This window comes from Triticum dicoccoides, chromosome 2B, assembly GCF_002162155.2.
Source record: "Triticum dicoccoides isolate Atlit2015 ecotype Zavitan chromosome 2B, WEW_v2.0, whole genome shotgun sequence".
Lineage (NCBI taxonomy): Eukaryota > Viridiplantae > Streptophyta > Magnoliopsida > Poales > Poaceae > Triticum > Triticum dicoccoides.
This window is the reverse complement of record NC_041383.1, coordinates 51,483,861-51,496,889: the sequence shown is the minus strand read 5'-3', so window position 1 is coordinate 51,496,889 and position 13,029 is coordinate 51,483,861. Positions and strand designations below refer to the sequence as shown.

General features: G+C 49.7%; 1 protein-coding gene across 1 annotated transcript; it reads left to right on the top strand.

Moving 5' to 3' along the window:
* Positions 1 to 882: 882 nt before the first annotated feature.
* On the top strand, positions 883 to 1,768 carry LOC119362080 (ribulose bisphosphate carboxylase small chain PWS4.3, chloroplastic-like). The gene is made up of 2 exons (XM_037627250.1): positions 883 to 1,079; positions 1,187 to 1,768. Exons 1-2 carry the CDS (start codon positions 936 to 938, stop codon positions 1,565 to 1,567), a joined length of 525 nt encoding a protein of 174 aa, XP_037483147.1. The 5' UTR covers positions 883 to 935; the 3' UTR covers positions 1,568 to 1,768.
* Positions 1,769 to 13,029: the final 11,261 nt, after the last annotated feature.

The window sequence follows — 13,029 nt, the reverse complement described above, 5'->3', positions numbered from 1 at the left end:
AAGAACCAGTGCTCTGGAGCCGCAGCCATCGCTGTTGAATCCCTGAATCGATGTAAAGAACCTGATACCAAATCTCATTGTGCGTACGCATGATGAGAAATCCTAACCTCACCGCCTGAGGAACTGGCAGGAGTCTACGTCGGAGCTCCCCAGACAGAGGAACTTGAAGAGGATAGGATCCCGAAAGATTGGCTCGAAGAAGAAAGACCGCCATCCGTCCAAGCACCTCACCCATGAGGACTAAAATTCTACTTGTTTATTAGCCAGAGCTGAGGCACCAGGAATCCCCCTTCCCGCAGAGGGGAGGCGGATCCACAGGCTCACTGGCGGATATAGAGGGGTGGAAAGCTTTCAATAGTTACCTTGCGAGAGGGGAAAGAACTTGTTCTATGTGTGGAGGTTACTATGCTAGGTCAATTAATTGTACCAACAAAACATATATTTTATTTTGAGAAACGGTGTACAAAAGTAGACATTCGCATACGCGCATGTATAACACCCCCTATAAATGCACACACGCACACTCTATGCCTATAGGCATACTTTCAAGGGAGTGAGCCATCAGATCTTATGATAAAATGTAAAATATTTTGCCCACACCACCACTCAAGTCGCATCTCAGAAAATTTGTACTCAAGAAACTTTTGGCTTCAAATGAAACCAAAAACAAGAAAAGCTGGAAAAAGGTTGTGTGGCAGCCACCCAATGACATGAAGGACTGAAATTTCCAGCACACACAATGCATCCGACGGCCATGCTTCTTCCACTGATCCGGAGAAGATAAGGAAACGAGGCAACCAGAGAACGTCAGCCACCCCAACCACATCTGTACCAAAGAAACGGCGCTAAGTGTCTGGCTATATATACCGTAGTGACCCGGCAATGGGGGCCTCACCTGTAGCCGGCATCCTCCTCTCCTCCGATAATACAATACCATGGCCCCCGCCGTGATGGCTTCGTCGGCTACCACCGTCGCACCCTTCCAGGGGCTCAAGTCCACAGCCAGTCTGCCCGTCAGCCGCCGCTCCAGCGGCAGCCTCGGCCGCGTCAGCAATGGCGGAAGGATCAGGTGCATGCAGGTATGTCAGAGGCACAAAACTGATATGAGTTTCTTCCTCAGTACGTACAATTTACTAGCACCAAGTGTTAAGCAGTTGTGTGTATTCCATAATTTCCATCCATTCAGGTGTGGCCGATTGAGGGTATCAAGAAGTTTGAGACCCTGTCTTACTTGCCACCCCTCTCCACAGAGGCCCTCCTAAAGCAGGTAGACTACCTGATCCGCTCCAAGTGGGTGCCCTGCCTCGAGTTCAGCAAGGTTGGCTTCGTCTTCCGTGAGCACAACAGCTCTCCCGGGTACTACGACGGTCGATACTGGACAATGTGGAAGCTGCCTATGTTCGGGTGCACCGACGCCACGCAGGTGCTCAACGAGGTGGAGGAGGTCAAGAAGGAGTACCCTGATGCCTATGTCCGTGTCATCGGCTTCGACAACCTGCGCCAGGTGCAGTGCGTCAGCTTCATCGCCTTCAGGCCACCAGGTTGCGAGGAGTCCGGCAAGGCCTAAACTACAAGTTGAAACAATGGCCTATGTATGATGGTCATTTGTGAACTTCACTTTTGTCCACGACTCTGCTTTCCGACCAGAGCATATTTCTCGTTCCATATGATCTGTGTTTGTACGAACATAGGTTGTGGAGCATGCATATGTAAATTCTAGCGAAAAATCTATACTGAAGTCGAGAGGGGCTCGGGGCTCCGCTGCTAACCCTACCCGCTCCCTTGTGCCGCCGCCGCGCTGCACCAGAGCGCCCCCGCCGGCCGTCTCCCGTTCACTCCAGCGCACACCCTCTCCCCGCCGCCGCCGCCGGGGGCGTCGCAGGCAAAGCCTGTGTGCCGCATTGGTGGTGGTGGCGTTTCTCCTCGCCAAAGACTCGGTCAGGACGGCGGCGGCCCGCGATGGTCGGATCTACAGCAGTGGTGCGGGACGGTGGCGGCCAGGCAGGCGGCATTCGACGACTGGTCCAACAGCAGCGGCTTGGGCACCCGATCTGGGTCCAGATGGGCTTCGGGCGGGTCACACTTGCTGATGTCGTATAACATCCCGTCAACGGCAGGCTACCCCTGGGATCGACCCGCATCACGAGGACGTCGGGGGCTCCGGCCCGGCCTGGGCGTGGCGGTGGTGGTCGTCTCCTTCGCCGGAGATGGTCAGCCTGAGGCTGGGTGGTTGGATCTCTAGATCCGTCATCTAATCCCAGCTGCGAGTTGGGGAGACAGAGTTGCCGGTGAAAACAGAGCCGGTGGCGGGCGATGGCGGCTTCTTGCGTCATTACCTTGATGAAGGCATCGTGGTGTAACTTCTGTCAACCCAGTCGTGCTGCTTCGGGGGAAAGACTAAGATTTGGTCATCCAGATCGGACGATGGCGATACTGTGGTGTCGTTACTCTCTTGGGAGCATCGTTTGTGGAGCAGCGCAGGAAGATAGAGGCAGGAGGTGGAGCGGCAAAGTCTTGCACGGAGCTTCAGCGGAGATGTCAAGTCATGCCTGGCCGACAAGTGCTATGTTGTGTCATGCTTGGTCGGCAGGTGCTACGCACGATAGATCTTCCACAGTCTTCGCGTCTTGATGAATGCGCGCGGGGGCGGTGGCGGCGTCGGCGGATGTCTGGACTAACAAGGATGATGCTGATCTCTATCCTGAAGATGGGTCAGCGGTCCGAGGATGATGGTGGCGTCTGACTTCTAAACATGTGCATGTGGTGCATGCTTTAGGTCTGTTACACCGGTTGTTGGTCCCGATACGTTATGTGGATGGTTCGGCGACAACGCCGGTTTTAGATATGGAGGTGAAAGCACTCCACATTATCGAATTTGTAAGTGTGAGTGATGGTTTCGGGTGGCTTGATGTATTTTCTTGTCTAATAAACATAGCTGTATGCATCGATTGATGCAGGCTGGGGGTTTAACCTTCTTTTCAAAAAAATGTAAATTGTAGCACCGGCTACACATATACAACACCACTGTGACATTTATTATATACAACAAGCGGACCATTGTCCTGCTGTTGATTGTCAGCAAACCTTCTTTATTTGGCACTGCAATGGATATGTCTCACAGCTAGTTGGTGGAAGAATTCAGCATTTGACATTAAGATTTCCTGATTGGCAATTACAAATTTTAGTTTCTTTACTTATAGCAATACAAAAAGTTGAGTTCAAAAAAAATACAAAAAAATTATGGTTTCTTTTCCATGTAATTACCATAATCTTCATCGGTTTTTGCTAGTAGAATAGAATGAACGGAAAGGTGTGATGGCACCGGGGGTCCCGACACCCCATTATCTGATCGTTCACCTTTGCTAGAGATTCGTGCCATGTTCTGCCGAACAGCAGAGGATTAGCAACTGCAGCTGGCTTATCCAGGCAATTCGTCGGTGCTAATGGCCGTGTCTCTAGGCTCTAGGGACAGCTAGGGCATAGAAGTAGGCCTGACCGGACACATGCGGCTGTACTGTTGAAATATCAGACATGGACAGAGTCGGTAGTTCATGTCGCTGTAGTCACATGGCCACTGTTTTCTCTTCGCCATGCAGCGACTGCCTGCTTGGGACTCGTCCTCGTGTAGCAGCAGGGGTTGTCAGGGCACTGTGTGTATGTGAATAGTTGATGTCAGGGATATCTAAGGACGTGTAGACTGTGTTACCTGTAGTTTTTTTTGTTTTTTTTGAAAGCACCAAAGCTTTATTACTCAACGGTGGCTGGGCATATCACCCAAGACACAAGCGCCCACATGGGCAGGTACATCAGACTCCCACTGAATATAGTGGTTAGGGACACACGTCCAAGATTAGCTAACTCATGAGCTACGGAGTTGGCACTCCTCCTACAAACCGAAATCGAGACCTTAGAGAACCAAAGTTTTAGGTGGTATTTCATGTCTTCGATCACCGCTGCATAAGCCGAAGAGTCCACCTTCCCCAGTTCCAGGGCTTCAGTTAGTAGTTGTGAGTCGGTCTCAAACTGCAGCCTGACCATGCCTAGCTCTGCTGCCAAGTTTATTGCTTGAGACATGGCTTGTGATTCAGCAGCGAAAACATCGAGTACATTCTCCTGGCATCCTGCCCGTGCACAAAGCAGAAGACCCTCAGATGATCGCACTGCGACCCCTCACCCAGCATGGTTCTGACCCGGGATGAAGGAGCCGTCGACGTTGATCTTATATTCACCGTTGGTTGGGGGTCGCCACTTGTCAGGAGGGATCTTGGGTGCATTAGCCACAAAGATCTGCATGTAGTCGCTTACATTGCTTCTCGCCCTCCTAGCCAGCTCGTCGGCCGCTGTAGGCATGTTCCCTTCTCGAAGTTTATTCCTGTTGGTCCACCATAACCACCAGAAGGTGAGAACTAGAAGACGATGTTTTACGTCCAGCCCCCATAAGAACTCCATGGTTGCATGCACGGACGTGATACGTTCAAGAGCAACCCGCTCGCTCTCCATGGCTAGCTCCCTCCATCCAGCCTTGACCATCTTGCACTTGATAAATAGGTGAGCCCCGTCTTCATCTGCCTTACCGCAAAACAGGCACTTCGTGTCAGCAATGGGGATACCACGTCGGGCCACATTAGTCCTGAGTGCAAGAGAGTCATGCTTAATGCGCCAAGTGAACATCTGTAGGGTTTTTGGGCAAGGTAGTTTCCATATCTGTTTCCACGAATCATCCTCCACTCTGTTAAGCATCCTCGGATCCGTGTTGCTGCCACCCACTCCTCCTGTCCTCCTCGCTTTTTCTAGGTGGCCAAACAGTTTGTAAGCCGACTTGACTGAGTGGGTACCTTTGCTGTCGTAGTGCCAAGCAATAAAATCTTGTGCCCCCTCTCTCAACGGGATCTGGAGAATGTGTTTAACATCATCAGGCCAGAACGTATCCCTCACGAGCAGCTCGTCCCACTGGCCAGTTAACGGATCGATAAGATTACATACTCTTTCCAGAAGATTAGGACCCCTAGCAGTAATAACCTGGCGCGACCAAGGCCTAGGTATCCAAGGATCCGACCAGATGTTGACTTTGGTGCCGTCTCCTATTCTCCATATATAACCTTCTTTGAAAAGCTGGAGCCCGTGTAGCAAACTTCTCCACGAGTAGGAGATGCCAACTCCCGGTACAGCCATGAGGATTTGATCGTTCGGGTAGTATCGAGCATGTAACACTTGCGCACATAAGGAGTCCGGGTGCTGAATGAGGCGCCAAATCTGTCTGGACAGCATGGCGATATTGAACCCATGCATACCCCGGAAGCCGAGCCCTCCCTGGGCCTTTGGCAGCGTAAGTGTTTTCCAGCCGATCCAGTGGATGGTGCTCTCCTTATCTTGTTGACTCCACCAATAGTTTCCGAGCAACGAGCCAAGTTCTTTGCAGAAAGATTTTGTTAGATCGAAAGACGACATGGCGAAGGTAGGTATAGCTTGGGCAACTGTAGTTACTAAGGTGTCCTTTCCGGCCTTTGCAATGAGTCGTTCCTTCCATCCGTAAACCCGGCCAGCCATCGCGCCCTTAACGGAAGCAAAAGCCTTCTCCCGAGACTTGCCCACATGAACTGGCAGCCCCAGATATTTGTCATTCCATTCTTCAGTTTGGATCTGCAGCGAGTCTTTGACAGCATCACGAATCCCATCTCCAGTGTCTGGGCTGAACATCACGGCCGATTTCTCAAGGTTTATGCACTGCCCCGAGCAGGCCTCATAGAGATCAAGCACCCTATGCAGTTCCTGGGCTTCCTCCTGCTTAGCTCTCAAAAGGAGGAGCGAGTCATCCGCGAAGAGCAAATGTGAAACCACTGGAGCCCCCTGGCATACTCTGACACCACTGATCCTCCCACTCCCCTCTGCATCATGCAAGAGAGCCGAGAGGCCCTCCGCACATATGACAAAAAGATAGGGCGAGGCAGGGTCTCCTTGCCTTAAACCCCTGGATGGTGAAAATTGTTCGGTTAATTCGCCGTTCACTTTAATCTGGTAGCGAACAGAAGAAACACATGACATGACCAGATCTATCCACCTAGTCCCAAAACCCAGCTTGGTCAGCATAGCTCTGAGGAAATCCCATTCAACTCTATCGTAAGCTTTACTCATATCCGCCTTGACAGCAGCTATTCCCTCTTTTCCTCTCTTCTTATTAAGGAGATGGTGTGACAGTTCATACTCCACTAGAACATTGTCCGTTATCATTCTCCCGGGGACAAAGAGGCGCTTTGGTTGGAAGAGATAATGTCCGGGAGAATAATTTTGAGACGGTTGGCGATGACCTTAGAGACCAATTTGTATATAACATTGCATAAGCTTATCGGCCGGAGATCCTTGATCCTGCTTGGGCATTTCACTTTAGGAATCAGGACCACAGTTGTATCATTCCATCCCTCCGGCATGGCCCCACCATTGAGAACAGCCATGACCTCCTCTATAACTTTCTCCCCCATGAAATGCCAATGTTTCTTATAGACCACCGAGGGCATGCCGTCCGGCCCAGGGGCTTTAAGGTCCCCTATGTGATCAAGGGATTCTTTAATTTCTTCCCTGGTAACTTCTGCCTCCAGAATCGCCCTCATAGCTGCCGTAAGACGGGGCTGAACTTTATCAATAAGTTCAGAAAAACGGTTGACTCCGGCAGTAGTGAAAAGGTCCTGAAAAAAGAGCAAACATAGTCATTTAGTTCCTCCCCCTCCTTCACTTCCATGCCATCTTCCCTCCTCAACTTCTTGATTCTATTCGCCTTCCGTTTTGCAGAAGCTACAGCCATGAAATACTTTGTGCTCTTATTTCCATCCTTCAGCCACGTGGCGTGTGAATGCTGCCTAGCTTTGGTGTTCTTCTTGCCTTCCAGCTCCTCCAGCAATCCTCGCAGCCTCCCTTCCTCCCTCACTTTTTCTGCCGAGATCGGCGCCCTCATGCATCTCTCCAATGCTCTCCTAGTATCCCTAAGTCTTCCTTCAAGCTCTCCCGCCACTTCCTTACCCCATCTCCTCATCCTACCAGCCACATTCTTCATGGCAGAAGCCACATTCCCATGGCCCATCATACAACCTTCCTCCTATGCCCCCTGCACCTCCGCACTACACCCTTCCTCCCGGAGCCACCACGCTTCGAAACGGAAACTACAATCTCCTCCCCCCTGCCTCCTGATAGCGCCTTGTGTACATACGATAACCGGTCGGTGGTCGGAGTGTCGTGGAGAGCCGTTTATGACTGTGAACTCCGGAAACCACTTGCACCAAGATGCATTTGCTGTCGCTCTTTCAAGCCTTTCACAAATGTATGTATCCACCCTCTTGCTGTGGTTCCTCCACGTAAATCTATCTCCCTCATATCCCAAGTCACTAAGATCGCACGCCTCGAGCGCCTCTCTAAAATTATCCATAAGTCTTTGACTTCGGTCAGCCCCACCAATTTTCTCATCACAAGTTAGGATTTCATTGAAATCACCCAAACAAAGCCAGGGGCGTCCGTCCTGGTGTTGCTGTCCAAGGATTTTTAAGAGCCTTCACGTCTCCACCTTGCATTCCGATTCAGATTCACCATATATTCCTGTTAACCTCCAGAACCGACCATCTTCTTCCATGATATCCACATCCACATGCCTCCGACCATAAGATCTTAAGGCAACATCCAACCCTCTCCTCCAAAACAGCGCCACCCCTCTACTCCTCCCCACTGGGTTCCATGCAGACATGTTAACCATATCCAATGACCAACGGAACCTCTCCAACTCCTTCACCAATAGCTTCGTATCCGCCAAAAACAGAACATCGGGATCCTCCGCCCTCCCCAAGTCGAGGAGGCTGTGAACTGTCGGGCCGTTCCCGAGCCCCCGACTGTTCCATCCGATCAGTTTCATAGCTCCCGGCAGGACTGCTCCTGCAGCTCGGCTGATGTGATTTCATTAGCAGCGATCGTTGCGGTGTCCGTCGCCAGGTTACCCTCCTGACTTATCTCCTGAACCCTTCCCTTCTTACTGAGCTTTTCTTCTTCTTCATTAGTTATGTCCCTCTTCTCTCCTGAGATCGCAACCACCCTCTGGCCTTCCCCACCTACGACCCTCTCCCTGCCCTCCCTGCCTTTCTTCCTGTACTTCTTACCACCTGGAAGTTTGTCACTGCCACTCGCCTCCTTATTCATAACCAGCCGTCGAGTACCTTCACCCCCCTCCTGCGAAGCCTCACCATGAACATCAGATTTGGCTATGGCCTTCTCTATCTGACTTCCTGAGCCAACATGTACCACCATTGCGCTCTGGTCAAGCACTAGTTTCCTCGCGGCTCCTTTTTCAGCAGTAACAGAAATTTTTTGATCGGGCTAGTAACTTCATCCTCCTTCCCACTCTTCCCATTCTTCTCTTCCTCCCCTCCACCCGACCGAGAGTCATTCTTCCTCCAAGATAGACTATCACTTCCTCCACTAGATCTCCCGCTCGATCTACTAAAGCCAAAGTTACGGGTTCCGCTTAAACCTCTCCCTCCACCCCTCCATAGCCTCTCCTCCATTCCCCCTCTACGTTGGCCTACATCCGCTCTCAACCATCGACCAAATTGGGCTTTGTTCTCCCTTCATAAGTTTGATGGTACAATCTTTGTCTCCATGGCCGATAGTCCCACAAGTATAGCAAAAATCCGGCAAGAACTCATACTCCAACCGACACCAGCCCTTCTCCTCCTCGCCATCACTACTCACCATATCGGCCTTCCCATTGTCCCCTTCCTCTCCCCCTACAGCTTCTTCGTCTAGGGTAAAACCCCTCATCAATGGCTTATCGATCTGCATCCTGATTTTGACTCTAAGAAACCTTCCAAAAGCTTTCCCATCTGGTCTAGTATCTGCCTCCACATACACGCCTATGGTGTTCCCTATGTCCTTTGCAGCTTCTTCGTTCATCATACCGAGGGGTAGGTTATAAACCCTAACCCAGATGGGGATGTTGTTGTGAGCATAGTCTTTTGGCCTTTTATTGGGCACATAATCCTCAACCACTACCAGCTCCTTAGAAAACATCCATGGTCCATCCTCGATCGCCTTACGCTTCTCCGACTCTTGGTGGAAAGTGAATAGGAACTGGTTGGCCCCAATCTCCCTGCAGTCGATCCCTTTAATCGGGCACCAAACCTTGCCAAGAGAGAGGCAGATCGCGTCTCGGTGCACCAATTTTTCTGACATTACCTTGCCAACAGCCTGCGGAGCCGACTCCTTGCCCTTCCCCACGGATGAGATTCGAACCTTGACTCCCTTCTTCTCCTCCTCCGTCAACTTCAACCCCTTCATCAGCCTGGCTACTCCCTCCACCGCCATGACTACCCTCCTGCTCCCTCCAAGCACCTCCTAGGAAAAGTGTTTTACGACCCTGCGCCCTAGGGCCACGTGGAGAAGGAGTATGGTGGACAGGACTCGGATTTGGATGGGCTCACACCGGCGCAAAGAACGCCAGGGAGACCTAGCACGACGGATCTCGAAGAACCCTAGCCCGGCAAGACACGGACGTGATTGCCTCCCTGATCGCCTCCGGAAATCCCGGTCGAGAGCCAACCGTCACCCTACGGGACGGACCCACTTCCCTAGACTAGTTACTGTGTTACCTGTAGTTGACCATAACTAATAAGTCAAAAATGCTACTAGCAAGATGCTTCACACGGCGTAGACTTATGACAAATAGTTACTTGCAGTAGATTTATGCTCCGCACAGGTTTGAATCCCAAACATCGACAGTGGTCGACCAGGCTAGCAGAACGACAGAACACTTTTTGCATGTGAAGAGAAAATTTTATGCTAAACAATATGTATCCCGCACACAGGTGCAGATGGCTCAGTGTGTATGTACGACGTCATATCAGAGATGCTCCTACTACTGTACACCTAGGCCTGCAAATCAAAATAGGATGGCAGACCAGGGTACGGATCGCGAGGCAAGACAAGTACAACGAACGGACGGGATAGTAGGGTATCCCGACCCCCGGGTGTAGAAAAGCCAGTCTCATGAAACATATTCTTCTCATAGACCCTTGCTAAAGAAGTTTTGTTGGTCAGTATAATAAGAATCTAACTAAACTCGATATAGCGACAGCATTCAAAACTTATTATGGAACTTTTGCCTGAGCTATTTGTGAAGGATTGTAATGGTACTAGTGAAAATAAAGAAAAACCTAGGGTTTTTATAACTACTATGGAGCAACAGCTCTACAGTCCTTGATTCCATGAAAACAAAAGGAAGCAAAAATATTTACAAGAGAAACCAAGGAAAAAGTTAAAAACAACACTTACCTACTTATCTATCCACGAAAACAAAGGGAAAAGCCTAGTTGTAGCGCGGGTCTAAGGGCTATCAGTAGCGTGGGGAACCGCTCTACTGATATGACGCTACAGCTAACATGTAGCAGTAGCGCAGTTTGACACGCGTTGTTGCTATACCTACTTAGCAGTAGTGCTTTCCATACCGGTGCTACTGCTAAGTGCTTTAGCAGTAGTGTTTTCTTGTCCAGCGCTAAAGAGCGCTACTACTATATTTTCTCATATTTTTTTTTGCATATTTGTGATGTTTTTTACAGGTTTTATACAGTATTCTAATCATATCATAAACATGCAATATGCTCATCATATCATACACATAATAGTCTCATCATATCATCCAACACAAATCATGTCATCACATCATAATCACGATGTAGCTACAAGTTACATGACATGTCTCATCATACATAATGTAGTACTTCTTGAGGCGTCGGTTCATATCCCTCTCTCGCACTAGCGTGAACCTAAACTAACTACTGGCTATCGCTCGAAAACCGGTACACTTGGGCATGACACTTTGGCCACTCGTCGTATACTCTTGGCATAGCACTTCTTCGCCATCGATGATCTATGCACCTGCATTGTCACATGAGTCGATGATATGCAACATATATAGTTGAGCAATAGAAAGAGTCACACTTGGCAAAAATAGAAGTAACATATCATAAGCATAAATAACAAAGTTCATTGTACCCAAAGTGCCGTAACTAGAGTGAACTTTGCCAGTTAAGGAGGACGGTTTAATTACATCACAAATAAAGTTTCGTTGTGCATAACTCAAAGTTTCGTCTAGAGAAACAAAGGACTAAATGGAAACTTTGTCATATATCGTCAATCACTCCAACATGTCATGCCATCCATCCAAGTCAGGGAGATAGTCCCTTAGCATAGTGAAAGGCTTCAGGTCGAGACACCGAGCCGATACGCGTGTTCGGATGTCTTCCCACGACATTTGCCCTTCTTCATAGAACATCCCTGTTTTTTCGATGACCTCCTTCATGATGATTTGGGCAAGTTCACGCTGGACGTTATAGAACTCAGCTCGAAGTCGATGATCTGGGATATCTCCTATGTTCTTTGCCTATTATAGAATATGGGTATCGCCGGATCTAGGTGACACGTGAAGGTTCTGTTGTTCCCTTCTGTACTCCAGCATGTGGTGGAGGACATAAAACCCATCACTAATAGTACCACTCGGTTGCTGGATGCAGCAGAAGTCGGTCTTATGGCCAAAGGCGGGCGTGTGGTTCCTTGTCTTCCTGGTCTTGATCTCTCCACCCCGTAGGCCATAGCTCAAGATAGCACTGTCGAGAACAAACTTGATGTGGGTGTAATCCTTTTTCTTCATGTTCTTTGATGAGTCCAAGTAAAGAGCGTGGGAGAATCGGGGGTAAAGGATGATGAGGACGGTGCGCCCGTCGCTGCGCAAAATAAGTACACCTCAAATTAGCCTCCACGCGTGCAAATGAATGATTGAAATCGAAGGAAAGATATCCGCGGATGACTTACATGGGATGATAAGGCACGAGAATTGTCTCCTTGTCCTTATTGGTGACCACGAAATTGGTGATGTAGTTACTCACGTATTCACGATGCTCTGGACAGACTGCCAAGAAGCCCTCGTGCATGAAGTATGGGTCAGTGACACAGATATAAGGTATCTGCTCAATCCTGATGAAGTGGTTCATGTGCAAGGCAAAAAGGCGAACAAACGTAAAATCCAGCTTTTTCAAGTGAAACATGTCGAAGATGTAATTGAATCGAAGGAAGAACTTTTCCGTGGGGAATGTGTTGACGTACAACCTTTGCTGCCGCACGATAACCATGTACAAGGCTTTTCTCTCTCTACAGCACATCGTCATGAAGTCTCCTTAGATCGTCGTATATGCCCTCTACCGCTGCCTTAGGTAGAATCGGATCACCAGGGATATGACATTTTGCCGCACCGGGGATAGGTATACGGTCTTTAACCCGAGCCTGCTGGATCATAGAAGGAGCTTTGTTGGCTTTCATCGTTCTCTTCCTATGCTTCTTTCCTACTAGAAGTGAGCCTATAATGCGTTCATCCTCCAGCAATTCAGGCACCAACTCATCACGCTCAAACCCTGATTACTCATACTGCTGAGCCATCAATCCTCCATCGTCAGAGGTGCCGGTATGGAGATACTATAGAGGGTCATCGTCATCCTCGTCGATGGCATCATGCATTGCTTCTTCTATGGTGGTGACATCATCAGCCATTACTGGAGCCTCTTCCTCACCCGGCACAATAGGAGACGCTAATTTGGTAGGTGGGGTGTTGGTGTTCACACCTTGCTGAGGTTGCTTGGTCATGGGTGTGCTCCCGGCCGCCTCTACACGAAGCAGACTCTTCGGCCACAACAGGACCCAACGCTTGCAATCGCCAAGCCGCCGCGGGGTCTCATCGTCATCTCCCCCTAGTGCTACCGGAGGAGCCAAATTCTCGTGGCCCGGTTCAACACTGGCCACGGAAACCTTGAAGACGTCAGGGGGGATCGGTCGGTTGTGGAACAATTCTTCCTTCGGCTGCATTATCGCCGCCTTCCCCACGTCCAGCTTCGGGCCGCTGATGGTGTAAAGTATGGTACACGGGGTTACGTCGGCCTGCAAAGACATGTATGCGACGTGAGGCATCTAAAAGGCAATGGAAACGGGAGATTATACATATATTGAAGAGGG

Coding starts and splice junctions, on each gene's coding strand:
- LOC119362080 (XM_037627250.1), top strand. CDS start 936: ATGGCCCCCGCCGTGATGGCTTCGTCGGCTACCACCGTCGCACCCTTC. Junction 1,080..1,186: donor GAAGGATCAGGTGCATGCAG/GTATGTCAGAGG, acceptor CCATCCATTCAG/GTGTGGCCGATTGAGGGTAT.